The sequence below is a fragment of the Coregonus clupeaformis genome, chromosome 2 (genome assembly GCF_020615455.1).
Source record: "Coregonus clupeaformis isolate EN_2021a chromosome 2, ASM2061545v1, whole genome shotgun sequence".
Taxonomy (NCBI): Eukaryota; Metazoa; Chordata; class Actinopteri; order Salmoniformes; family Salmonidae; genus Coregonus; species Coregonus clupeaformis.
In genome coordinates this window covers 4,834,318-4,862,232 of record NC_059193.1, presented here as the reverse complement: position 1 = coordinate 4,862,232, position 27,915 = coordinate 4,834,318, and the positions used below count along the sequence as shown (strand labels likewise).

Below are 27,915 nucleotides of genomic sequence, written 5' to 3'. Positions count from 1 at the left end.
CCAAACACCTCCTGTAGTTGTTGATCAGTTGCTGTGGAGTTATTTTGGCCCACCCTTGCATGCATAACTGCTTTAACTCAGCAACATTTGTTGGTTTTCAAGCAAGAACTGAATGACTTGGAAGGAGCAGTTCATGCTTGAAATGCATGAAGAATGGGCCAAGATTCCTCCACAGCGACGTGAGAGACTGATCAACAACTACAGGAAGCATTTGGTTAGAGTCATTGCAGCTAAAGGTGGCACAACCAGTTAGAGTGTAAGTGAGCAATTACTTATTCACACAGGGGCAGTCGGTGTTGCATTACTTCGTTTATTAAATAAGTATGTAATAGTTGTGTTATTTGTTCACTCAGGTTCCCTTTGTCTAATATTAGGTTTTGGTTGAAGATCTGATAACATTCAGTAGGAGATAATTAGAAAATGGGGCAAATACTTTTTCACAGCACTGCATGCATGCATGTATGTATGTATGTATGTATGTATGTATGTATGTATGTATGTATGTATGTATGTATGTATGTATGTATGTATGTATGTATGTATGTTACATGTTGTGAATGTATGTATGTGCATGTGTGTCTGAGTGATGTGTGCTGGTCAGGGTGGATTGAGTCAGGTTGGCTCTTAGGGGAGCCAACCTTATTTGGTCTTATTTGGTCTTTAACTTGGCCGCCACGACTGGCATCACCCCATTCAACTTGCCCTCTTTCGTCAGCTTCTCGTTGAGTTGGCACAGCTGGCGCAGAAAGCCGTCATTGGGGCCGATCTCTCTCTTGAGCCTCACCGTGGCGACCGCCACCCGGGCGTCCAGCTTGTGGCGCAGCATGAGGTAAGCGATGACAATGGTGGGCGAGCGGCTGTAGCCCTCTCGGCAGTGGACGTACACCTTCCCTGATGGACACAGACAGACACCTAGAGCTACGTCCCAATTCTCCTCAATGGCCCCCTTAACTCCATTCCTTCATGAACACTGATGGTTGAGAGGACTGGATAGGGTTTCACTCTACTGCTTGAACCCATCAAATCCTGTCAGATCAGTGGTCTTAAAAAGGAATGGAAACAATAAAAGGAGACCATTTCTGGCATTGGGATTCTGACGAAGACTGCGACTGAAGTAAAAGGAAGAAGAGAGGGAAGACTGAGGTACAGGGATGAAAGGAGGGAGGGAACGAACAGATGCTCCAAATAAACTTGCCTAGCGAAGCATCTCAGCCAGGGAGATGCAAATCCAGGGCCTGACCTCTGCGGCAGACAAATCAATGTCAACCATATTTGCTGCGCCTAACCACTGCCCTAGCCTCATTAAAAGCATGTGTGTGTGTGCACGTGCCTGGATATGTAGGCTATGCATCTCCTCCTCAACGCATAAGTTCATTATCAACCTCCCTACTCACAGCGCCAACTTCACCGAGAAGCTGATCTGCTTGTGCTCAGTTCAGATCAGCTGATTCTGCAGCGTGTTCGAAACCCGACAGTGCTCCCCGCGTCTCGAGACTAGGTTCTTGCCATTGAAGTGACCCCTCTCCAATCCCCAATTGCCATGCCTCCCACCGATCAATGCATGGCTGACTGTAGCAGCTCATTACATACCCGAAATCAGCTGCTCATCGCTTCCCACACGGACTCACTCTACACACACACACACACACACACACACACACACTCATCCAGCTGAACAACCCTGCTGACGAGTCACGTGCACAAGCTCCAACCCTGACCTTTCCACAGCTCGGCAGGGTGGTCACAAAATGTCCCTGATCAAGCCTCGATGGGTTACAGCAAGACACTTTATCCATCAGGAAGGGGCTGGTGTTACGGCATTGTGTCTCTTTGGAAAGATGTGTCCTCCTCCACCACCTCTTTCTCTTCCACCTCCTCTACGGTAGCCACTGATTTACTGGGGTGTAGATGCAACTGCTGCCAAATTGGCTGAGAATTAAGATGATTTATAATTGCTCCGCTGTATGTCAAAGATGACATTAAATCCATGCCATAAAACACCGTGTTCAGGGCTCCAATTAAAAATGGGTCCCCAGTGTATGTCAACACCCCAGTAACATTTGGGAGAGAGGAGAGAGGAGCAAGGGGCCAGAGCCATGGTCAGAGATAGATGGCTGTTCTTGTTCTTTCTGTCTACAGAGGCTGTTATGAATTAGAGGGTTTTGGTTGAAGTGATGGGACTCCCTTTATCTTTTCTTGTTCGCTTCCTTGCTAGATTTCACTTTGTTTTGTGTTGGTTGGTGCTCGGTTACAAATCTCAGACATATATTTCAAATAGTACGTTTTACAGTACTACTAAACGCAATCAATGTGCTGTTCAATGCAATATGTTTCAAACAGTGTCCTGGTACATCGAATGGTCCTCTTTAAGTAGCATCTAAGCGTGTTTTACCTTTGGAACACAGAGGAAAGGAAAAATAACTTGCGGCAAACTGGTATCTGTTTGGTATCTATGGAAAAATGTGGAGTGTCTGGTTTGGTACAACAGGTCTATCACCAGCGGAATGTTCTCAAATTTAACTGACCGAAATATCAGCTCATACAGCAATGTGGAATAGGACTGGCCTGAGAAACAGTTTACAGGAGTATCCATCTCCACTTTGTTAATCCGGAGGACTGATGACATACACGGAGTATACCAAACATTATGAACACCTTCCTAAAATTGATTTGCACTCCCCCCTTTTGCCCTTGGAACAGCCTCAATTCGTCTGGGTATGGACTCTACAACATTATTTTGTTGAAAGCTAAATAATTGCACCCAAATTGGCTATTTTAATTTATAGGATTCATATAACCTTCAATAAATATAGTACCTAACATCCGATTTGGACCATAATTCTTCCTAACAATGAGTAAGACTTGAGGAATCCAATAAAATTGTCAAAAGCTACCCACGGACCCCCCACGCCAATCCCACCCCAACAACCAGTACACAGTATCAGTTCTCTATGTTTAACAAGTAGTATGGAGCTGCTGCAGCTTTATCCTTTGTAATGCATTTCCTGTGAATCTGGTGATGTTTTTTTCCCTGTCCAGAGAAATTAGCCATTTGAAGTCACTTGCATTATTTACCTTAAATTAGTGCGAAAGTATCAAGCTTTGCCCACTAGATGCCGCTTACTGAGTACCACCCTCCATATTTTCAAGCATAGTGGTTGCATCACGCTATGCGTATACTTGTAATCGTTAAGGACTGGGGAGTTTTTCATGCAAAATCCTAGAGGAAAACCTGCCTCAGTCTGCTTTCCACCAGACACTGGGAGATTATTTCACCTTTCAGCAGGACAGTAACCTAAAACAAGGCCAAATCTACATTGAAGTTGCTTACCAAAAAGACAGTGAATGTTCCTGAGTAGCTGAGTTACAGTTTTGACTTAAATCTGCTGGAAAATCTATGGCAAGACTTGAAAATGGTCTTTTGAAAATAATAAATGTCAAATATTGTATAATCCTGGTGTGCAAAGCTCTTAGAGACTTAACCAGAAAGACTCACAGCTGCAATTGCTGCAAAAGGTGCTAATACAAATAATTGAATACTTATGTAAATGAGATATTTCTGTATTTCATTTTCAATAAAATATATAAAACGTTTTCAATTCGAAGAGGAGATGTATTTTATTCAATCCATTTTGAATTCAGGCTGTAACAACAAAATGTGGCATACAGCGAGGGAAAAAAGTATATGATCCCCTGCTGATTTTGTACGTTTGCTCACTGACAAAGACATTATCAGTCTATAATTTTAATGGTAGGTTTATTTGAACAGTGAGAGACAGAACAACAACAAAAATCCAGAAACTGGTTGAATCAACGTTGTTTCAATGTATTTTGTCAACGTATTGTGATGTGGAATCTACGTTGAAAAAAGTAATCAACTGTTGTTTTGAGTGTGAAATTTCAACCACAGGATTATGTCATCATGGAAACCAAATTTCAACATAGACAAATCTTTTGTAAAATATGTTCAATTTGTACCATTGAAACAACGGCATATCTTCAACGTTATGTCCAATATCCCCCCCAAAATAAAATACAGTGAGGGAAAAAAGTATTTGATCCCCTGCTGATTTTGTACGTTTGCCCACTGACAAAGAAATGATCAGTCTATAATTTTAATGGTAGGTTTATTTGAACAGTGAGAGACAGAATAACAACAACAAAAATCCAGAAAAACGCATGTCAAAAATGTTATTTCCCTCATTAAAATGCAAATCAATTTATAAGTATTTGACCCCTCTGCAAAACATGACTTAGTACTTGGTGGCAAAACCCTTGTTGGCAATCAGAGGTCAGACGTTTCTTGTAGTTGGCCACCAGGTTTGCACACATCTCAGGAGGGATTTTGTTCCACTCCTCTTTGCAGATCTTCTCCAAGTCATTAAGGTTTCGAGGCTGATGTTTGGCAACTCGAACCTTCAGCTCCCTCCACAGATTTTCTGGCTAGGCCACTCCAGGACCTTAATGTGCCTCTTCTAGAGCCACTCCTTTGTTGCCTTGGCCGTGTGTTTTGAGTCACTGTCATGCTAGAATACCCATCCACAACCCATTTTCAATGCCCTGGCTGAGGGAAGGAGGTTCTCACCCAAGTTGACGGTACATGGTCCCGTCCATCGTCCCTTTGATGCGGTGAAGTTGTCCTGTCCCCTTAGCAGAAAAACACCCCCAAAGCATAATGTTTCCACCTCCATGTTTGACGGTGGGGATGGTGTTCTTGGGGTCATAGGCAGCACTCCTCCTCCTCCAAACACGGCGAGTTGAGTTGATGCCAAAGAGCTCGATTTTGGTCTCATCTGACCACAACACTTTCACCCAGTTCTCCTCTGAATCATTCAGATGTTCATTGGCAAACTTCAGACGGGCCTGTATATGTGCTTTCTTGAGCAGGGGGACCTTGCGGGCGCTGCAGGATTTCAGTCCTTCACGGCGTAGTGTGTTACCAATTGTTTTCTTGGTGACTATGGTCCCAGCTGCCTTGAGATCATTGACAAGATCCTCCCGTGTAGTTCTGGGCTGATTCCTCAACGTTCTCATGATCATTGCAACTCCACGAGGTGAGATCTTGCATGGAGCCCCAGGCCGAGGGAGATTGACAGTTATTTTGTGTTTCTTCCATTTGCGAATAATCGCACCAACTGTTGTCACCTTCTAACCAAGCTGCTTGGCGATGGTCTTGTAGCCCATTCCAGCCTTGTGTAGGTCTACAATCTTGTCCCTGACATCCTTGGAGAGCTCTTTGGTCTTGGCCATGGTGGAGAATTTGGAATCTGATTGATTGATTGCTTCTGTGGACAGGTGTCTTTTATACAGGTAACAAGCTGAGATTAGGAGCACTCCCTTTAAGAGTGTGCTCCTAATCTCAGCTCGTTACCTGTATAAAAGACACCTGGGAGCCAGAAATCTTTCTGATTGAGAGGGGGTCAAATACTTATTTCCCTCATTAAAATGCAAATCAATTTATAAAATTTTTGACATGCGTTTTTCTGGATTTTTTTGTTGTTATTCTGTCTCTCACTGTTCAAATAAACCTACCATTAAAATTATAGACTGATAATTTCTTTGTCAGTGGGCAAACGTACAAAATCAGCAGGGGATCAAATACTTTTTTCCCTCACTGTAAGTCAAGGGGTATGAATACTTTCTGAAGGCACTGTATAAGGGGCAGTTGCCACTATTTTACTGTACAGAAATGATCAGGTATTTGCTTATAAATTACATGGTGAAATGGTAAATACACAATAATCACCTATGAATAAGATTAAAGAGAACTCAGAGTGGTCAGACTCACCTTTGCCATTGTTGTGTGCCAGAGCCTCCTCGATAAAGTCCGCCCCCTCCTCAAAAAAATTACTGAGGTTGAACTGCGGCTTGTCATTGGCCTGGATGCCATGGTAGGTGATGCCCGAGCCATTGTAGAAATCTGCATTGGTGTTGACGTGCATGAAGGAGTTGCCCTCCGCCACATTCAGGATGTGGGTCACGCCCAGCTTCTGCAGACGCATCAGATTCTGGCCCACGAACCTGGAGAGGTAGACCATAGAAATAGATATTTCTATGAGGTAGACAGACATTGATTAAGCACGGGGCACACCTGAGAACAGTGCTTTGGAACACTTCAATAAAGTTATATTGAAGGCTTCCATAATCCCTATTATCAGTTTTGTAGAGTAGCTACCCAAGGGAAGATGCAGCAAATAAGCAAAATGCTAGACCTACTTTACAGTGGCTGTCAAACTAAACATCACAGTACAACAATACCAGGTTTTAGCAGTTCTGACAAAGTTGTCCCAGACATGCTATTCAAGCCATTGTCGTAACAGCCTCTCAAAGCCTCTCCTGCTTGTCACCCAAAATGTTCTTAGTAGCCAATGCACTCTCAGAGCATCATTGTGAAAATGTGATGTGTTGGATGCACTTTCATGCTTGTCGATTATCGCACCCAACCCAGGCCACTCCATCTTGCCCAGTCTTAAACCTACACTGTATATACACAACAGTATGTGGACACCCCTTTAAATTAGTAGATTCGGCTATTTCAGCCACACCCGTTGCTGACAGGTGTATACAATTGAGCACACAGCCATGCAATCTCCATAGACAAACATTGGCAGTAAAATGACTTTACTGAAGAGCTCAGTGACTTTCAACAAGTCAGTTCGTCAAATTTCTGCCCTGCTAGAGCTGCCCCGGTCAACTGTAAATGCTGTTATTGTGAAGGGGAAACATCTAGGGGCAACAACGGCTCAGCCACGAAGTGGTAGGCCACACAATCTCACAGAACTGGACCTCTGAGTGCTGAAGGGCATAGCGCGTAAAAATCGTCTTGTCCTCGGTTGCAACACTCACTACAGACTTCCAAACTGCCTCTGGAAGCAACATCAGCACCATAACTGTTTGTCGGGAGCTTCATGAAATGGGTTTCCAATGGCCGAGCAGCCGCACACAAGCCTAAGATCACCATGCCAAGCGTTGGCTCGAGTGGTGTAAAGCTCGCCGCCATTGGACTCTAGAGCAGTGGAAACGTGTTCTCTGGAGTGATGAATCACGCTTCACCATCTGGCAGTCCGACGGACTAATCTGGATGCCAGGAGAACGCTGCCTGCCCCAATACATAGTGCAAACTGTAAAGTTCGGTGGAGGAATAATGGTCTTAATTCCAGTGAAGGTAAATCTTAACGCTACAGCATATAATGACATTCTAGACAATTCTGCGAGGTCCATACAGAAATACTTTGTCAAGATTGGTGTGGAAGAACTTGACTGGCCTGCACAGAGTCCTGACCTCAACCCCATCGAACACCTTTGGGATGAATTGGAACGCCGACTGTGAGCCAGACCTAATCGCCCAACATCAGTGCCAGATTAAAACTATAAATGTAACACTTTGATGTACATTTTTACTCTGTGTAGAGTGGGATCATATGTACTCGCTGACAGTGTTAAATGTAACACTTACTGTGTGGGTATGTGAAAATAGGACATTTTATAGCATTGGAAATTTCGACAATATAGTATGCTTTAAATGCCAGGATGTCATACTCAATTCGGTTTTACATCTAGTACGAATTAGCTGCATGCCATTGAGAAAGATAATGGTCTTTTCAGGCCCACGTGTTTGACAAATGCTGATCAATCAGATTAGGGGATGAGCTGTACCAAAATGAACGAATGGCGGGGAACAATGCAATTGCACATTAGATTACGCATTCTCAGTATGGATGAGGCTAGTATGTTCATATTTGTTGCTTACTGCATACATTTTACTAAACAGTACATTCTAAATAGTATGACATATGATTAGTACACAGTAGTTTAAAACAACAAGTCTTTCTGTATATAATTAGCATGAAACTCAGGGAGGGAGAGGAGGGCAGGAGAAAAAGAGATCCAGAAAGGGCCAGAGGGGAGAGAGTGAGAGAATGAAGGAGAGAGAGGCTAAAGCGCTTCCTAATCAGACAGCTCCACTCCAGTGCACCTCCATCTATTCAACTTCCAAGGAACTATACATTTCTTTCTGCTCTCCTCAATCTCTGCTCCCTTCCCTCCTCCAGTTTTAATCAGCGGCTGCGTCCAAATACCGGTACTTGTATTCTATATCAATATTAGGCATTTTTAGTATGTGAAAATATAACATTTTATAGTGTGACATTTCTAAAATGTATGTTTCAAATGCCAGGATGTCATACTCATTTCAGCTTTTCATTTAGTTGAATTTACTGCACACTATTGAGAAACAGTCGTCTTTTCAGACCCAGGTGTATTTGACAGCAACTGATAATCAGCTGAATTTGAGATAAGGGGACGTGCTGTAAAAATGTGTTAATGGCTGGAAACAACGCAATTGCACATTAGATGACGCATTCTCAGTATCGGTGAGTCTAGTATGTTAACAATTGTTGCTTACTGCATAAATGTTTACTAAACAGCATGTTCTAAATAGTATGATTAGTACACAGTATGCAGCTTTATTAAGTATACATGCAACAATTTCAAAGATTTTAATGAGTTACAGTTCATATAATGAAATCAGTCAATTGAAATCAATTCATTAGGCCCTAATCGATGGATTTCACATGACTGGGCAAGGGCGCAGCCACGGATGGGCCTGGGAGGGCATACGCCCTCCCACTTGGGAGCCAGGCCCAGCCAACCCCCCCCCCCAGGCAAGTGCAGTGGGATAGCCTAGCAACACGTGCTTCAGAGGGGAGACAACATCTTCATAGTGTGAAAAATTCCCATGATTTGTGAAACTGTTCGGACCAAACAGCAAGCCCATCTAAAATGGCTTTGAAAAATGATTACAGTTAATAAAATAACTACATCATGGCATTCACTAATCAAACTATTTACAGTGCCTTCGGAAAGTATTCAGACCCCTTGACTTTTTCCACATTTTGTTACAGCCTTATTCTAAAATGTAATCGTTGTTTTCCATCAAGCTACACACGATACCACATAATGACTAAGCAAAAACAGGTTTTTAGAAATGATTGCTAATTTATTAGAAATAAAAAACTTAAATAACATTTACAGAAGTATTTACTCAGTACTTGAAGCATCTTTGGCAGCGATTACAGCCTCAAGTCTTCTTGGGTATGACGCTACAAGCCTGGCACACCTGAATTTGGGGAGTTTCTACCATTCTTCTCTTCAGAGCCTCACAAGCTCTGTCAGGTTGGATGGGGAGTGTTTCTGCACAGCTATTTTCAGGTCTCTCCCAAGATGTTCGATCAGGTTCAAGTCCGGGCTCTGGCTGGGCAACTCAAGGACATTGAGACTTGTCACGAAGCCAATCCGGCATTGTCTTGGCTGTGTGCTTAGGGTCGTTGTCCTGTTGGAAGGTGAACCTTGGCCCCAGTCTGAGGTCCTGAGCGCTCTGGAGAAGGTTTTTAATCAAGGATCTCTGTACTTTGCTCCGTTCATCTTTGCCTCCATCCTGACTAGTCTCCCAGTCCCTGCCGCTGAAAAACATCCCCACAGCATGATGCTGCCACCACCATGCTTCACCGTAGGGATGGTGCCAGGTTTCCTCCAGATGTGACACTTGGCATTCAGGCCAGAGTTCAATCTTGGTTTCATCAGACCAGAGAATCTTGTTTCTCATGGTCAGTCCTTTAGGTGCCTTTTGGCAAACTCCAAGCGGACTGTCATGTGCCTTTTTGGTGGAATGCTGTAGAGATGGTTGTCCTTCTGGAAGGTTCTCCCATCTCCACAGAGGAAATCTAGAGCTCTGTCAGAGTGAGCATCGGGTTCTTGGTCACCTCCCTGACCAAGGCCCTTCTCCCCCAATTGCTCAGTTTGGCTGGGCGGCCAGCTCTAGGAAGAGTCTTGGTGGTTCCAAACTTCTTCCATTTAAAAATGATGATGGAGGCCACTGTGTTATTGGGGACCTTCAATGCTGAAAAAGATTAATAATTGGTACCCTTCCCCAGATCTGTGCCTTGACACAATCCTGTCTCGGAGCTCTACGGACAATTCCTTCGACCTCATGGCTTGGTTTTTGCTCTGACATACACTGTCAACTGTGGGACCTTATATAGATATATATACACCTTTCCAAATCATGTCCAATCAATTGAATTTACCACAGGTGGACTCCAATCAAGTTGTAGAAAAGACATCAAGGATGATCAATGGAAACAGGATGCACCTGAGCTCAATTTGGAGTCTCATAGCAAAGGGTCTGAATACTTACGTAAATAACGGTATGTTTTTTATTTTTAATAAATTAGCAAAAAAAATCTACAAAATCAGTTTTTGCTTTGTCATTATGGGGTATTGTGTGTAGATTGATGAGGGAAAAAAACTATTTATCAATTTTAGAATAAGGCTGTAACGTCACAAAATGTGGAAAAGGTCAAGGGGTCTGAATACGTTCCGAAATGTGGGTACATTTTCAGACAAAATTGTTACTTACTCAACTTTTAAACTAGCAGACTTCCAGCTACTCTCTATCCACTGGGTATATACCTACATACAGGCATTTCTTTAATTGAATACAGGTTCTGTTTACTATATTTACTATGCTCTGGGGGCTTTATCATCTTATCCCAGAGTGCTCTGCAGCTGGATGAGCATATCATCAGGATCCAGGCAGGAGCGTGGATAGGCTGAATGACCTTGGATGGGTCCCCTGGGACAGAGGGTCAACATGCCCGCACTGCCTCCCACTGCAGGGCTAACTAATAAAGATCCAGTCTGCCACCATCTTACTTTATGACTAGGGTATGAGGTGGCCCATCTGTCTGGCCTGTCTGCAGACCAAGGCTACTCTGAGGTGATGGAGCGATGGCTTCAATACTTGGGGCTCAGCCGCTCAGATCTGCTCACAGACGCCCATATCGCTCTCTCCCTGCTGCATCTACCCTTCTCTCCGTTGTGTCTACCCTTCTCCATCTCCCCTCACTATTTCTCTCCCTGCTGTCTACTTCGCTCTCTCACTATTCCCTCTGTGATGCTCTGTCGATTCTGGCGAATCCAGTCACATTTCTCTTGTAAAGACGATGCCTCTGTGTAAAGGGGAGAGGATACATTTGTGTATGTGTACAATACATGTTTGTGTTGCAGAGTATGTGCCTGTACGCATCAAAGTGTACAGATAGAGCATCTATGCGTCTGAATGTGTGTGTACACCAGTGCCTACCAAAGTGTATGCATACCTGCTTGTGTTAGTATGTGTGCGTGCGCATATAAGTGCATGCACAGGCTAATTCCTTCTCGCCCTCTATTCACCTGCCCTGTCCTCGACTCATAGTCCTCCACTGTGCAGTCCCAGCCCATACATTATTAAAACAAGCCCTTACAAAGAGCCAAAGTGTGCCGTCAACCAGGTGCTCCCCAGCGCTTTATATTAAAGACTGAGTGGGCGTCGATAAAAGCATTTCAGCACACCTTACATCATGGCTTCCATCGACGTTTGGTTCCATGGATGGTGTTTTTGAGAGTGTCTCACTAATCAAGTCTGTGTTATGAGCGTGTCTTGAAGCCAGTCACTGAGATGCGTAGTAAACTTTTCATTCAGGGAGTGTTTGACCATGATAGCAGCCAGGACAAACATATAGTATTTTCACTAATATCAACTAACTCAATAGGTTAAGTGAAGTATATCTATTAAACCCACCAAAATCGAAGTTTAGACATTTCTAACGTATACTGCCCTAATTTCTGTAAGAAAAATTTAGATAAAATGAAAGATTAGTCTCATGTGAAGTAATGACTTTACTTACAAAACATTCTAATAAGACAGATCTATGTGAAAAGCCACACTGGGCTTAATTGTATTGACACCTTGACTTTTTCCCCATTTTGTTTTGTGACAGCCTGAATATAACATTAATTAAATTGTGATTGTGTCACTGATTTACACATAATAATTCCCCATAATGTCAGTGGAATTTTGTTTTTAGAAATGTTTACAAATTAATAACAAATGAAAAGCTGAAATGTCTTGAGTCAAAAAGTATGCAACCCCTTTGTTATGGCAAGCCTAAAAGTTCAAGAGTAAACTTTTGCTTACCAAATCACATTATAAGTTGAAAGGACTCACTTTGTGCAATAATAGGGGTTAACATGATTTTTTTATGGACTACCTCATCTCTGTACCCTATACATACAATTATCTGTAAGGTCCCTCAGTCGAGCAGTGAATTTCAAGCCCAGATTCAATCACAAAAGACCAGGGAAGTTTTCCCCAATGCCTCAAAGGGCACCGATTGGTAAAAATAAAAAAGAAGACACTGAATATCCCTTTGCGCATGGTGAAGATGTTAAATTAGGCTTTTGATGGTGTATCAATACACCCAGTCACTACAAAGATAGTCATTCTTCCAAATTGAGTTGCCAGAGAAACATAAAAAATTAAATTAAAAATATTAATAGATTCGCTCAGGGATTTCACCATTAGGCAAATGGTGATTTAAAACAGTTACAGAGTTTAATGGCTGTGATAGGAGAAAATTGAGGATCGATCAACAACATTGTAGTTACTACAAAATACTAACCTAAATGTCAGCGTGAAAATAATAAAAAAATATTCCAAAAAATATTCCAAAGTCACTAAAGTAATACTGCAAAAACTGTGTCAAAGGAATTAACTTTTTGTCCTAAATACAAAGTGTTTGTGGCAAATCCAACAACACATCACTGGCAAGGACGAGGGAGATTCAGGATACAAAGAAACTGAATGTAGCTAAGCACAGGCAAAATCCAAGAGAAAAACCTGGTTCAGTCTGCTTCCCAACAGACACTGAGATTAATTCACTTTTCAGCCGGACAATAACCAAAAAACACAAGGCAAAATCTACACTTGAGTTGCTTACGAAGATGACAAAGAATGTTCCTGAGTGGCAGTTGACTTAAATTGGCTTGAAAATCTATGGCAAGACTTGAAAATGGCTGAAAATGATCAACAACCAATTTGACTGAGAATGCATAATCTAAATGCGGAATTGCGTTGTTTCCCGCCATTCGTTCATTTTGCTACAACCAGTCCCCTGATCTGATTATCAGCTGTTGTCAAACACGTGCAGGGCTGGTTCCAGGCATAAGCAACATAAGCGGTTGCTCAGGGCCCACGACCACCTTTAAAAACTCAGTCTCAACTTACTATTGAGAGTAAGAATAGTAGAATACACCAGGTGCAATTTAGAAATTTGGTTGTGCATCAGTAGATTTTCTCATGTTATGTCAGTCACTGACAGTCCCTCAATTAGCCTTTTTAGCTAACTATTTTTAGATAGGTAGTTAGTAGGGCTGGGCGACCGCCAAAATATAATCTCACTGTATTTTCCACATTTGACGGTATTTAATGTTTTTGAATATTAAAAGTTTTTGCTTTAGGAGTTGTGCGTGACCCTAGGGTGGCAACACATACAGTGATTTTGATGGGTCCTTCTTCATTCTGATTGTTTCATATTGTTCAATTCAACTTCAACCTCCCAAAAATCTCAAAATGGTCATACATTTCCTGCACTCATTTGAGATCATTTCCACGATATGAAAAAATAATAATCTAGGCCTTATTTTTAATCAAATGTAACACAATTGTGAACACTTAGATGAACTGTTAGAATCATGGAAATAATGATTATTCTAATTCTATAATTAGAATATAATATTGGGCACTTTGAATACAGTGTTTGACATGGCAACGAATGAAAATGCCAGGGAGGAGTTAATTTGACAGGGTAAGAACCAGGAAACAAAGTGTTGGTCAGTGTTTCCTAGAGGACCCTATAATCTTTGGCCAACATATTCATGCTTCACCTATTCCTCTTTAATTTAGAAGGTACTGTTGCGCAAACAACATGCTGATTTAGGCCTACACCACCATTGGTATCAGGCTGTATAGCTAGCTACGTTTGCTCTGACTCGTTTATTAGCTAGCGATTAGCATCAGCGGATAGCATTAGAAGCCAACACAATTTAGCCACAACTTGCTAAGAAAAGACAAACTAGCTGTTTGCAGATGTAAGAAACATACTAATGGTGTAAATATTGAACGCTTGTGGATTTATATTAAGAAGCAAAGCGGAAACAGCATAGTTGTCATCATGTAGTCCCCTGTAGCTCAGTTGGTAGAGCATGGCGCTTGCAACGCCAGGGTTGTGGGTTCTTTTCCCACGGGGGGCCAGTATGAAAAATGTATGCACTCACTAACTGTAAGTCGCTCTGGATAAGAGCGTCTGCTAAATGACTAAAATGTTTTTTTTATTTTTTATCAACATTGTTGCATGACCATGCAGACTGAACGCAAGTGTATCGTGGTTGAGCAACAACAAATGCGCTCCTTGAGTGACAGGGGGCGGGGCACGGTCTGTGTGGAAAGTGGCACGGAGAGAGTGGCGAGAGATGACTCAAGTAGCGGAGTAAACTACAAAAATGTACATTACACACGGCGTATCACATTTTACAAACCAAACATTCAAATACAATTATAGAAGGTAAAGTAAAAACCCAAACCCGTCCGTGCTTCAATACCGGTATATAATAAAATACGGTATGCCACCCAGGGGCCCTGACCTCCAAGGGGCCCCCATTGATGTTGTTAGTCATTCGCACTCAGATATCATATAAACATGGCATACGTCATTACAAAATGTGTAGAATTGTAGGAAATTGGCTTTAAAACTGCTAAAATAAATCTGAAACCCATGGCAAAATGTGTAGAATTGCAGGAAATGAACTTTAAAATGTAAATGTTCTCTAACGGCAATAGGGGGGCCACTAAAATGTTTTGCCGCGAGGTGGGGGGCACCCCAACCAAATCTCGCTTAGGGCCCCCAAAAGGCTAGAGCCGGCACTGCACACGATTCTCTTCCCCAATAGAGCGCATCGGAAATACGTTACCTCTGGTTCGTTCAGCCATTCCTATGGGGGAAATTGAATAGGGAAAGAATAGGGTTTTGGGATAAATGCCAAAAATAAAGGTCGGAAGTTAACACATGTTGTTTTGTTTTATGAGATAATCAGTCAGTTAACAAGACATTTATGAATTATGAAGCCTTTGTGCTTTTTATGATTACAGAAATGCATAAGTGTACAAAAAGTGACGTTCGCTGATGAAGATTCTCTCATAGAACAAAACATAAGAGCCCCTAATCCTGTGTTTACCACAGACCTTATTATCGCCGTTTATCCAAAAATCCTACAATAATTAATTTTCCCATAGGCTTTGTCCAACGAACCATGGCACCTACAAAGAGACGCCATTACTCTATAGCATGAAGTGAATTCTACTAGACGAAAAGCCGAAATGAGTATGACATCCTGGCATTTAAAGCATACTCAATCTTAAAAACGTCAAATGTTGACATTTTCGCATATCCAAAAAGCCTACCATTTAAAGCGCTAGTACGGGTATTCAGACACGGCCAATATCTTCTGTATTATTTTAAGGGGCAAATGGATAAATCTGCTAAGACTTAATAGGCATGACACCCGTGTGTGTGTGTGTGTGTGTGTGTGTGTTAGGGGGTGTGACCATTTTAAATGTTAAAACGAAATTGGGTTTCTTAACGTTAAGAAAAAGTGCAAATCACAGTGCAGCTGGCTCGACTGCGCTTTCTCTTTGCTAATGATGCATGTGTGTTCAGTCTTCAGTTGGTTTTGTGTAGAATATCGTAGCCTAGTCACTGATGATGCACTACATGACCAAAAGTATGTGGACACCTGCACGTCAAACATAACCTTCCAAAATCATGGGCATTAATATGGAGTTGGTCCCCCCTTTGCTGCTATAACAGCCTCCACTCTTCTGGGAAGGCTTTCCACTAGAACATTGCTGCAGGGACTTGCTTCCATTCACCAACAAGAGCATTAGTGAGGTCGGGCACTGATGTTGGGCAATTAGGCCTGGCTCGCAGTCTGCGTTCCAGTTCATCCAAAAGGTGTTCGAGGGGGTTGAGGTCAGGGTTCTGTGAAGGCCAGTCATGTTCTTCCACACCGATCGACAAACCATTTCTGTATGGACCTTGCTTTGTGCACGTGGGAATTGTCATGCTGAAACAGGAAAGGGCCTTCCCCAAATTGTTGCCACAAAGTTGGAAACACAGAATCGACTAGAATGTAATTGTATGCTGTAGCGTTAAGATTTCCCTTCACTGGAACTAAGGGGCCTAACCCGAACCATGAAAAACAGCCCGAGACCATTATTCCTCCTCCACCAAACTTTACAGTTGGGACTATGCATTGTGGCAGGTAGTGTTCTCCTGTCATCCGCCAAACACAGATTCATCCATCGAACTCCAGATGGTGAAGCGTGATTCATCACTCCAGAAAACGCATTTCCACTGGTCCAGAGTCCAATGGCGGTGAGCTTTACACCACTCCAGCCGACGCTTGGCATTGCGCATGGTGATCTTAGGCTTGTGTGCAGCTTTTCGGCCATGGAAACCTATTTCATGATGCTCCTGACGAACAGTTCGTGCTGACGATGCTTCCAGAGGCAGTTTGAAACTCTGTAGTAAGTGTTGCAACCGAGGACATTTACTTTTTATGCGCTGCAAGCTTCAGCACTAAGAGGTCCCGTTCTGTGAGCTTGCGTGTCCTACCTCGTTGCGGCTGAGCCATTGTTGCTCCTAAACATTTCCACTTCACAATAACAGCACTTACAGTTAACCGGGGCAGCTCTAGCAGGACAGAAATTTGATAGATAGGCCTAGTGAACTGTTCTGACTCAGTCTGCCTGGTGGCCGACCTGCCTATACTCAGCCCCTCCCCTCTCGGTCCTTCGCTAGCTCACTATGAAAGATTAGTGTTTGTGTTCTCGGAAGTACAGCAACTAATCAGTCTCCTCCATTCCAAAAATACTGAATCTTAGATGTTGATTACTAGTGGAAGATATGTTGTTTTCTTCCTACTAAATGTCTTGGTAAGTCAAGGTATTTAACAAACTTTAAAGTACTTTGTACGCAGCCAGGCTACGCGGAGGCAGCTCAAGATTATTTGATTGACAGTTCTGGTCGCCTAGTGATGGACATTAGTCCCACTTCAGAAGCGGTTTTCCTTTACAGCCAAGTAAAATGCCTGTTCAGTGGCGCTTCGAAACTATCTCCAGAAAAGGTTTCATGTCAGCGTTTAAAAATACGTAGTGTAGGCTAACCTTACAGACAAACATGATGTATTCAAGGAGCTTTCAAGGATGACTGCGGTAGATAACTTAATTGCAAAGCCCTAGCGGTCATACATATGTTAATAGGACCATTCTTCTGCATTGTGAATAGACATGGAATTTGATGATTTTCTCTTATCGTTTTAACGACATCCCTAGTGTGTTTTGATTGAACAGCAGCCAGCTACGCATCAGCTTGAGCTATGGTAGCAACAGTATATCACAGATCATGTGAAGCCACTGGTCTCTGTGGCGTAGACAGTGGTGTGAGTGGATCTTAAATTGATAGGCAATCCATACATCTTATTTGTAGCTACGCCTTAAAGCCTTTACTCTACATTGGAGGATGACGCTTCACAATATCAAATCAAATTGTTTTTGTCACATGCGCCGAATACAACAGGTGTAGACCTTACAGTGAAATGCTTACTTACAAGCCCTTAACCAACAATGCAGTTTTAAGAAGGAATACCCTAAAAAAAAAAAAAAATTACAGATAATTAAAGAGCAGCAGTAAAATAACAATAGCGAGGATATATACAGGGGGCACCGGCAAAGAGTCAATGTGCGGGGGCACCGGCCAGGCAATTGAGGGAATATGTAAATGTAGGTAGAGTTATTAAAGTGACCATGCATAGATAATAAACAGAAAGTAGCGGCAGCGCAAAATAGGGGGGGAGGGTTAATGCAAATAGTCTGGGTAGCCATTTGATTAGATGTTCAGGAGTCTTATGGCTTGGGGGTAGAAGCTGTTTAGAAGGCTCTAGGACCTAGACTTGGCGCACTGGTACCGCTTGCTGTGCGGTAGCAGAGAGAACAGTCTATGACTAGGGTGGCTGGAGTCTTTGACAATTTCTAGGGCCTTCCTCTGACACCGCCTGGTATAGAGGTCCTGGATGGCAGGAAGCTTGGCCCCAGTGATGTACTGGGCCGTACGCGCTACCCTGTGTATATACAAGGTTATATTAAGAATCGGTTTTATTATTGGTTCACACATACAATTAATGACAGTGAAATATTCCATCAAATTTCATGTAAGAACAAATGAGAAACACATTCTATTTACTGTGCTCTCAAATATCTAAGGGTCTTCTTTACACATTTTAAAATAAAGGCAAAAACAGTCTTTGGCACAGACACCTCACCCCCTAACCCAGGGGTGTCAAATTCATTCCATGGAGGGCCTAGTGTCTGCAGGTTTTTCAGTTTCAATCAAACTCTAGACAGCCAGGTGTGTGGAGTTCCTTACTAATTAGTGACCTTAATCAATCAAGTACAAGGGAGGAGCGAAAACCCGCAGACACTCGGCCCTCCCTGGAATTAGTTTGACACGTGCCTTAGAACATGACTATTGAGTTAGCTGGCTCTTGGCCCTGGAGAGTAACATATTCAAATTGATTTTGTTGTAACAGAGGTAATGCACTTGCTTTCTGTCCTGCTTTCTGTCCTCTCTTGGCAATGACTGGAGCCAAGTGATGGATATCATTAGACAATAGAGACTTACTTCTACAGTATGGGTTTCCTGTAGCTACATGGCCCTTTGTATAGCTTTACTTTCCCTTTACCCATATAATCTACTATAGACTGTTGTATTCTGTATAATAAAATAGTAATTTTTTGTTACTGCACAGGTCTTCAATGTGGATTTATTTCACCCAATACATGTAAACACACCTTCCTTCCATGCATGGATATATATATATAATTTTTTTTTGTACATCTTACTCATAGTGTCTAGACTAGGTAAGTGCTGTGTTTGTGAGGTGGACTTTGCATATACACTGCTCAAAAAAATAAAGGGAACACTTAAACAACACAATGTAACTCCAAGTCAATCACACTTCTGTGAAATCAAACTGTCCACTTAGGAAGCAACACTGATTGACAATAAATTTCACATGCTGTTGTGCAAATGGAATAGACAACAGGTGGAAATTATAGGCAATTAGCAAGACACCCCCAATAAAGGACTGGTTTTGCAGGTGGTGACCACAGACCACTTCTCAGTTCCTATGCTTCCTGGCTGATGTTTTGGTCACTTTTGAATGCTGGCGGTGCTTTCACTCTAGTGGTAGCATGAGACGGAGTCTACAACCCACACAAGTGGCTCAGGTAGTGCAGCTCATCCAGGATGGCACATCATGCGAGCTGTGGCAAGAAGGTTTGCTGTGTCTGTCAGCGTAGTCTCCAGAGCATGGAGGCGCTACCAGGAGACAGGCCAGTACATCAGGAGACGTGGAGGAGGCCGTAGGAGGGCAACAACCCAGCAGCAGGACCGCTACCTCCGCCTTTGTGCAAGGAGGAGCAGGAGGAGCACTGCCAGAGCCCTGCAAAATGACCTCCAGCAGGCCACAAATGTGCATGTGTCTGCTCAAACGGTCAGAAACAGACTCCATGAGGGTGGTATGAGGGCCCGACGTCCACAGGTGGGGGTTGTGCTTACAGCCCAACACCGTGCAGGACGTTTGGCATTTGCCAGAGAACACCAAGATTGGCAAATCCGCCACTGGCGCCCTGTGCTCTTCACAGATGAAAGCAGGTTCACACTGAGCACATGTGACAGACGTGACAGAGTCTGGAGACGCCGTGGAGAACGTTCTGCTGCCTGCAACATCCTCCAGCATGACCGGTTTGGCGGTGGGTCAGTCATGGTGTGGGGTGGCATTTCTTTGGGGGGCCGCACAGCCCTCCATGTGCTCGCCAGAGGTAGCCTGACTGCCATTAGGTACTGAGATGAGATCCTCAGACCCCTTGTGAGACCATATGCTGGTGCGGTTGGCCCTGGGTTCCTCCTAATGCAAGACAATGCTAGACCTCATGTGGCTGGAGTGTGTCAGCAGTACCTGCAAGAGGAAGGCATTGATGCTATGGACTGGCCCGCCCGTTCCCCAGACCTGAATCCAATTGAGCACATCTGGGACATCATGTCTCGCCTCCATCCACCAACGCCACGTTGCACCACAGACTGTCCAGGAGTTGGCGGATGCTTTAGTCCAGGTCTGGGAGGAGATCCCTCAGGAGACCATCCGCCACCTCATCAGGAGCATGCCCAGGCGTTGTAGGGAGGTCATACAGGCACGTGGAGGCCACACACACTACTAAGCCTAATTTTGACTTGTTTTAAGGACATTACATCAAAGTTGGATCAGCCTGTAGTGTGGTTTTCCACTTTAATTTTGAGGGTGACTCCAAATCCAGACCTCCATGGGTTGATAAATTTGATTTCCATTGATAATTTTTGTGTGATTTTGTTGTCAGCACATTCAACTATGTAAAGAAAAAAGTATTTAATACGATTATTTCATTCATTCAGATCTAGGGTGTTGTTTAAGTGTTCCCTTTATTTTTTTGAGCAGTGTACATTGGGACCACCACACCTCCTGCACACAAAATCAGCATAAGGGATGACTAACAACTGACCTTACTGGAATTGTGGCCTATAAATTGTAGGGAGAGTCGGCACGTACATAGCCTATAGTACCCAGTCAACTAACCACAATGGATTTAACCTAGCGGAATACCATGACACAGACTGGTCTAACCCTCCATCCCCCTTTGATTGTGTGTGTGTGTGTGTGTGTGTGTGTAAAGGTAAGCGAGACAAAGGGAGGTGAGTAGATGGGTGATATCAATGAAAATGTGATTTAATATAGCAAACAATATTGGAAAACCCAGTAGAGCCACAACCTAGATGGCACGATAATATGATGGAATCGTTTCATAAAAATAAAATAGGGCTTTGTGTCACCGTTGAAGTACGAACGTTTGAGAGGGTGCATGAGTCTTCACTATTTCCTTCAGAGCAAGAGAGCAGCCTCCTCCTCCCTAACCTTTGATCATGACTTTCAGTTCCATTTCATTACACATAAGAGTTATTGGACGAAGGCGTCTACTGTAGGGGGAAGTTTTGCTAAGAGCCGCAACGCTCGGTCTGAACATTAACACGCATCGCTTGAGGTACGGTTTTGAAAGCATAAGGACCGTATCTTTCATATCGGCGAGAAATTATAAAAAATAAAAAATAAAAGGTTAAATTGATACACACCTTTATAGGGTTAGGGTTCCCACACGGCCATGTTATAGCATTTGTTTAAGGAAATCAGGCGGAAGACAGAGTGGACTACCTGTGTTTATTAGCTATCTGTGTCTCCGAACACCTGGGTTTAAATAGAAGACAGACACCACAAACGTGTTGTCACTGAAAAATACTGCAACTATTAAAACAGTAAGTGTGTATTTTTCATTTGTGAAATTATTTTGATGTGATATTAATGTACAGGAATTTATGTTTCTAGAACCGTACCACAACTGAGAATCGATTCACGTTTTGATGAGTATTTGGCTGTTTTGGCTTTCAGAGCCAATTTGCCCTTAAAAGCTGCAATAAGTAACTTTTTGGATGACCTGACCAAATTCACATAGAAATGTGAGTCATTGATCTGTCATTCTCATTGAAAGCAAGTCTGGATCTGTTCTACGTGCAACATTTCTATGCTTCCCATTCTTAAATTTTGTTTTTGCTTCTTTTACTTTAGGTTTTGTACACCACCTTCAAACAGCTGAAAATACAATATTTTGGGTTATGGAAAATATATTTCACAGCGGTTTAGATGGTACAATGATTCTCTACACAATGATTGCTTGTTTTGTCACAAACTGAAATTAGGCAAACTATTAGAATTTTAACAACCAGGAAATGCCGGAGCGATTTCTGCATATTACACCTTTAAAAATAACATGTAAGGTCCTTGGACTAAGGAGTAACTTTAGGCTCCTTTAGTCCAATATTGGGCTACCTCCTCCGATGCTCGTGGCAAATATTATGAAGAGATTGCATTGGCTATTAGCCTAATGCATAAAATACATTACTTGACAGGGTTAGTTAAATCCAACTGAATTCTTAGACACCTTTTATTGACAACGGTGGGCTGCTAAAGCCTATGTTTTTGGAATGGTTTGATTTGTTCAATTGGAAAATATTCGTTTACTATAGGGTTTTAATTGATGGGTGTTGACAATGTATACTAGGGCTCTCCAACCCAGTTCCTGGATAGTCACTGTCCTGTAGGTTCACTCCAACCCTAATCTAGCGCACCTGATTCTAATAATTAGCTGGTTGATAAACAATCAGGTTAATTACAACTGGGGTTGATGAGCAAACCTACAGGAGGGTAGCTCTCCAGGAACAGGGTTGAGCCCTCAGAATTCGGTAAAATAAAAATAACTTACGCGTTACCAACGTATATTCTAGGGAAGACCTCGTTGAAATGCTGTGTTGGTAAACTGTAAAATCCGCTGCTGTTTGCCAAAAGCTCGTTCAGTTGTTGCACAGTAACCTCGATGTCTGGCACGGTGACTTCAGCTGGTTGTGGTTGCTTTGCCGGGCTCGATTTCTTCATGGTTCCAGGCTCTCTCTCCGAATTGGCGAACAAACAAGTGTCAGACTCTGAGTCGTGTCAATTTCTGATTTTGCAGCATTTTATTCTCACTTATGTATTGTTGGGTAGCCTACACGGTGTCTGAAACGCACGCTCTCTCCGTTCGCAGACACACCCCAACTCGCTCAACGCTGGTCGGCAGTGTTGCCAACTCCTCAGTAAGGAAAGTAGCTATTGGCTGTGCTAAAAGTCGCTGAATGACGTCATCACCTAATTTGTATAATTGGCCATGTGCATGTAATTATAATAATAATATATAATATGCCATTTAGCAGACGCTTTTATCCAAAGCGACTTACAGTCATGTGTGCATAAATTTTCACGTATGGGTGGTCCCGGGGATCGAACCCACTACCCTGGTGTTACAAGCGCCATGCTCTACCAATTGAGCTACAGAGGACCACCAATTGTGATGGACCCTGTATGAGAGAGGAATAACGTTGTGGGAGAGACAAAAAGTGAGTAAAAAACACCCTAAATATGTTTAGAACTACAAATTAACTTTCTTCTGTCGATTCTTGTGAACAGGAAAATGCTCATCCAGAGGCAGCGCTCCTAGTGGCTGGTGACTTTAAATCAGTTCTACCTAATTTCTACCAGCATGTTAAATGTGCAACCAGAGGACAAAAAACTCTAGACCACCTTTACTCCACACACAGAGACGCATACAAAGCTCTCCCTCGCCCTCCATTTGGCAAATCTGACCATAACTCTATCCTCCTGATTCCTGCTTATAAGCAAAAACTAAAGCAGGAAGCACCAGTGATTCGGTTAATAAAAAAGTGGTCAGATGACGCAGATGCTAAGCTACAGGACTGTTTTGCTAGCACAGACTGGAACATGTTCCTGGATTCTTCAGATAGCATTAAGGAGTACGCCACATCAGTCACTGGCTTCATCAATAAGTGCATCGATGACGTCGTCCCCACAGTGACCGTACATACATACCCCAACCAGAAGCCATGGATTACAGGCAACATCCACACAGAGCTAAAGGGTAGAGCTGCTGCTTTCAAGGAGCGGGACACTAACCCGGACGCTTATAAGAAATCCCGCTATGCCCTCCGACGAACCATCAAACAGGCAAAGAGTCAGTACAGGACTAAGATTGAATCGTACTACACCGGCTCTGACGCTCGTCGGATGTGGCATGGCTTGAAAACTATAACAGACTACAAAGGGAAGCACAGCCGCGAGCTGCCCAGTGACACAAAACTTCCAGACGAGCTAAACCACTTCTATGCTCACTTCGAGGCAAGCAACACTGAAGCATGCATGAGAGCACCAGCTATTCCGGATGACTACGTGATCACGCTCTCCGTAGCCAATGTGAGTAAGACTTTTAAGCAGGTCAACATTCACAAGGCCGCAGGGCCAGACGGATTACCAGAATTTTCAACATGTCCCTGACTGAGTCTGTAATACCAACATGTCTCAAGCAGACCACCATAGTCCCCGTGCCCAAGGACACTAAGATAACCTGCCTAAATGACTACCGACCCGTATCACTGACGTCTGTAGCCATGAAGTGCTTTGAACGTCTAGTCATGGCTCACATCAACACCATTATCCCAGAAACCCTAGACCCACTCCAATTTGCAAACCGCCCCAACAGATCCACAGATGATGCAATCTCTATTGCACTCCACACTGCCCTTTCCCACTTGGACAAGAGGAACACCTACGTGAGAATGCTATTCATTGACTACAGCTCAGCATTCAACACCATAGTGCCCTCAAAGCTCATCACTAAGCTAAGGATCCTGGGACTAAACCCCTCCCTCTGCAACTGGATCCTGGACTTCCTGACGGGCCGCCCCCAGGTGGTAAGGGTAGGTAACAACACATCTGCCACACTGATCCTCAACACGGGGGCCCCTCAGGGGTGCGTGCTCAGTCCCCTCCTGTACTCTCTGTTCACCCATGACTGCATGGCCAGGCACGATTCCAACACCATCATTAAGTTTGCCGACGATACAACAGTGGTAGGCCTGATCACCGACAACGATGAGACAGCCTATAGGGAGGAGGTCAGAGACCTGGCCGTGTGGTGCCAGGATAACAACCTCTCCCTTAACGTGACCAAGACAAAGGAGATGATTGTGGACTACAGGAAAAGGAGGACCGAGCACGCCCCCATTCTCATCGACGGGGCTGTAGTGGAACAGGTTGAGAGCTTCAAGTTCCTTGGTGTCCACATCACCAACAAACTATCATGGTCCAAACACACCAAGACAGTCGTGAAGAGGGCACGACAAAGCCTTTTCCCCCTCAGGAGACTGAAAAAATTTGGCATGGGTCCTCAGATCCTCAAAAAATTATACAGCTGCACCATCGAGAGCATCCTGACTGGTTGCATCACCGCCTGGTATGGCAACTGCTCGGCCTCCGACCTCAAGGCACTACAGAGGGTAGTGCGTACGACCCAGTACATCACTGGGCCAAGCTTCCTGCCATCCAGGACTTCTATACCAGGCGGTGTCGGAGGAAGGCCCTCAAAATTGTCAAAGACTCCAGCCACCCTAGTCATAGACTGTTCTCTCTGCTACCACACGGCAAGCGGTACCGGAGTGCCAAGTCTAGGTCCAAAAGACTTCTCAACAGCTTCTACCCCCAAGCCATAAGACTCCTGAACAGCTAATCATGGCTACCCGGACAATTTGCACTGCCCCACCCCACCCCCACCCCATCTTTTTACGCTGCTGCTACTCTGTTAATTATTTATGCATAGTCACTTTAACTCTACCCACATGTACATATTATTTCAACTACCTCAACTAGCCGGTGCCCCCGCACATTGACTCTGCACCGGTACCCCCCTGTATGTGTATATATTTTAATTTATTTAACCTTTATTTAACCAGGTAAGCCAGTTGAGAACAAGTTCTCATTTACAACTGCGACCTGGCCAAGATAAAGCAAAGCAGTGCGATTTAAAAACAACAACACAGAGTTACATATGGGGTAAAACAAAACATAAAGTCAGAAATACAACAGAAAATATAGATACAGTGTGTGTAAATGTAGCAAGTTATGGAGGTAAGGCAATAAATAGGCCATAGTGCAAAATAATTACAATTAGTATTAACACTGGAATGATGGATGTGCAAGAGATGATGTGCAAATAGAGATACTGGGGTGCAAATGAGCAAAATAAACAACAATATGGGGATGAGGTAGTTGGGTGGGCTAATTTCAGATGGGCTGTGTACAGGTGCAGTGATCAGTAAGGTGCTCTGACAACTGATGCTTAAAGTTAGTGAGGGAGATAAGATTCTCCAGCTTCAGAGATTTTTGCAATTCGTTCCAGTCATTGGCAGCAGAGAACTGGAAGGAATGGCGGCCAAAGGAGGTGTTGGCTTTGGGGATGACCAGTGAGATATACCTGCTGGAGCGCATACTATGGGTGGGTGTTGCTATGGTGACCAATGAGCTAAGATAAGGCAGGGATTTGCCTAGCAGTTATTTATAGATGGCCTGGAGCCAGTGGGTTTGGCGACGAATATGTAGAGAGGACCAGCCAACAAGAGTGTACAGGTCACAGTGGTGGGTAGTATATGGGGCTTTGGTGACAAAACGGATGGCACTGTGATAGACTACATCCAATTTGCTGAGTAGAGTGTTGGAGGCTATTTTGTAAATATATATATATATATATATATATATATATATATATATATATATATATAAGTGGGGAAAAAAAGTATTTAGTCAGCCACCAATTGTGCATGTTCTCCCACTTAAAAAGATGAGAGAGGCCTGTAATTTTCATCATAGGTACACGTCAACTATGACAGACAAAATGAGAAAAAAATCCAGAAAATCACATTGTAGGATTTTTTATGAATTTATTTGCAAATTATGGTGGAAAATAAGTATTTGGTCAATAACAAAAGTTTCTCAATACTTTGTTATATACCCTTTGTTGGCAATGACACAGGTCAAACGTTTTCTGTAAGTCTTCACAAGGTTTTCACACGCTGTTGCTGGTATTTTGGCCCATTCCTCCATGCAGATCTCCTCTAGAGCAGTGATGTTTGGGGCTGTAGCTGGGCAACACAGACTTTCAACTCCCTCCAAAGATTTTCTATGGGGTTGAGATCTGGAGACTGGCTAGGCCACTCCAGGACCTTGAAATGCTTCTTACGAAGCCACTCCTTCGTTGCCGGGCGGTGTGTTTGGGATCATTGTCATGCTGAAAGACCCAGCCACGTTTCATCTTCAATGCCCTTGCTGATGGAAGGAGGTTTTCACTCAAAATCTCACGATACATGGCCCCATTCATTCTTTCCTTTACGGATCAGTCGTCCTGGTCCCTTTGCAGAAAAACAGCCCCAAAGCATGATGTTTCCACCCCCATGCTTCACAGTAGGTATGGTGTTCTTTGGAAGCAACTCAGCATTCTTTGTCCTCCAAACACGACGAGTTGAGTTTTTACCAAAAAGTTCTAGTTTGGTTTCATCTGACCATATGACATTCTCCCAATCCTCTTCTGGATCATCCAAATGGACTCTAGTAAACTTCAGACGGGCCTGGACATGTACTGGCTTAAGCAGGGGGACACTCAGGATTTGAGTCCCTGGCGGCGTAGTGTGTTACTGATGGTAGGCTTTGTTACTTTGGTCCCAGCTCTCTGCAGGTCATTCACTAGGTCCCCCTGTGTGGTTCTGGGATTTTTGCTCACCGTTCTTGTGACCATTTTGACCCCACGGGGTGAGATCTTGCGTGGAGCCCCAGATCAAGGGAGATTATCAGTGGTCTTGTATGTCTTCCATTTCCTAATAATTGCTCCTACAGTTGATTTCTTCAAACCAAGCTGCTTACCTATTGCAGATTCAGTCTTCCCAGCCTGGTGCAGGTCTACAATTTTGTTTCTGGTGTCCTTTGACAGCTCTTTGGTCTTGGCCATAGTGGAGTTTGGAGTGTGACTGTTTGAGGTTGTGGACAGGTGTCTTTTATACTGATAACAAGTTCAAACAGGTGCCATTAATACAGGTAACGTGTGGAGGACAGAGGAGCCTCTTAAAGAAGAAGTTACAGGTCTGTGAGAGCCAGAAATCTTGCTTGTTTGTAGGTGACCAAATACTTATTTTCCACCATAATTTGCAAATAAATTCATAAAAAATCCTACAATGTGATTTTCTGGATTTTTTTTTCTCAATTTGTCTGTCATAGTTGACGTGTACCTATGATGAAAAGTACAGGCCTCTCTCATCTTTTTAAGTGGGAGAACTTGCACAATTGGTGGCTGACTAAATACTTTTTTTCCCCACTGTATATATACAGTGGGGAAAAAAAGTATTTAGTCAGCCACCAATTGTGCAAGTTCTCCCACTTAAAAAGATGAGAGAGGCCTGTACTTTTCAT

At 43.3% G+C, this 27,915-nt stretch overlaps 1 protein-coding gene across 1 annotated transcript; it reads right to left on the bottom strand.

Moving 5' to 3' along the window:
• Positions 1 to 536: 536 nt before the first annotated feature.
• Positions 537 to 22,668, bottom strand: LOC121536053 (dual specificity protein phosphatase 3-like). Its single transcript, XM_041843356.1, has 3 exons — positions 22,340 to 22,668; positions 5,789 to 6,021; positions 537 to 891 (listed from the first exon to the last, which is right to left on the bottom strand). Exons 1-3 carry the CDS (start codon positions 22,507 to 22,509, stop codon positions 650 to 652), a joined length of 645 nt encoding a protein of 214 aa, XP_041699290.1. The 5' UTR covers positions 22,510 to 22,668; the 3' UTR covers positions 537 to 649.
• Between the last annotated feature and the right edge of the window lie 5,247 nt (positions 22,669 to 27,915).

Excerpts from the sequence above, each read along its gene's own strand:
- LOC121536053 (XM_041843356.1), bottom strand. The coding sequence starts at position 22,509 with ATGAAGAAATCGAGCCCGGCAAAGCAACCACAACCAGCTGAAGTCACC. Across the intron at positions 6,022-22,339 it reads AGAATATACGTTGGTAACGC|GTTCGTGGGCCAGAATCTGA; the intron begins GTAAGTTATTTT and ends CTACCTCTCCAG. Across the intron at positions 892-5,788 it reads GGCACACAACAATGGCAAAG|GGAAGGTGTACGTCCACTGC; the intron begins GTGAGTCTGACC and ends TGTGTCCATCAG.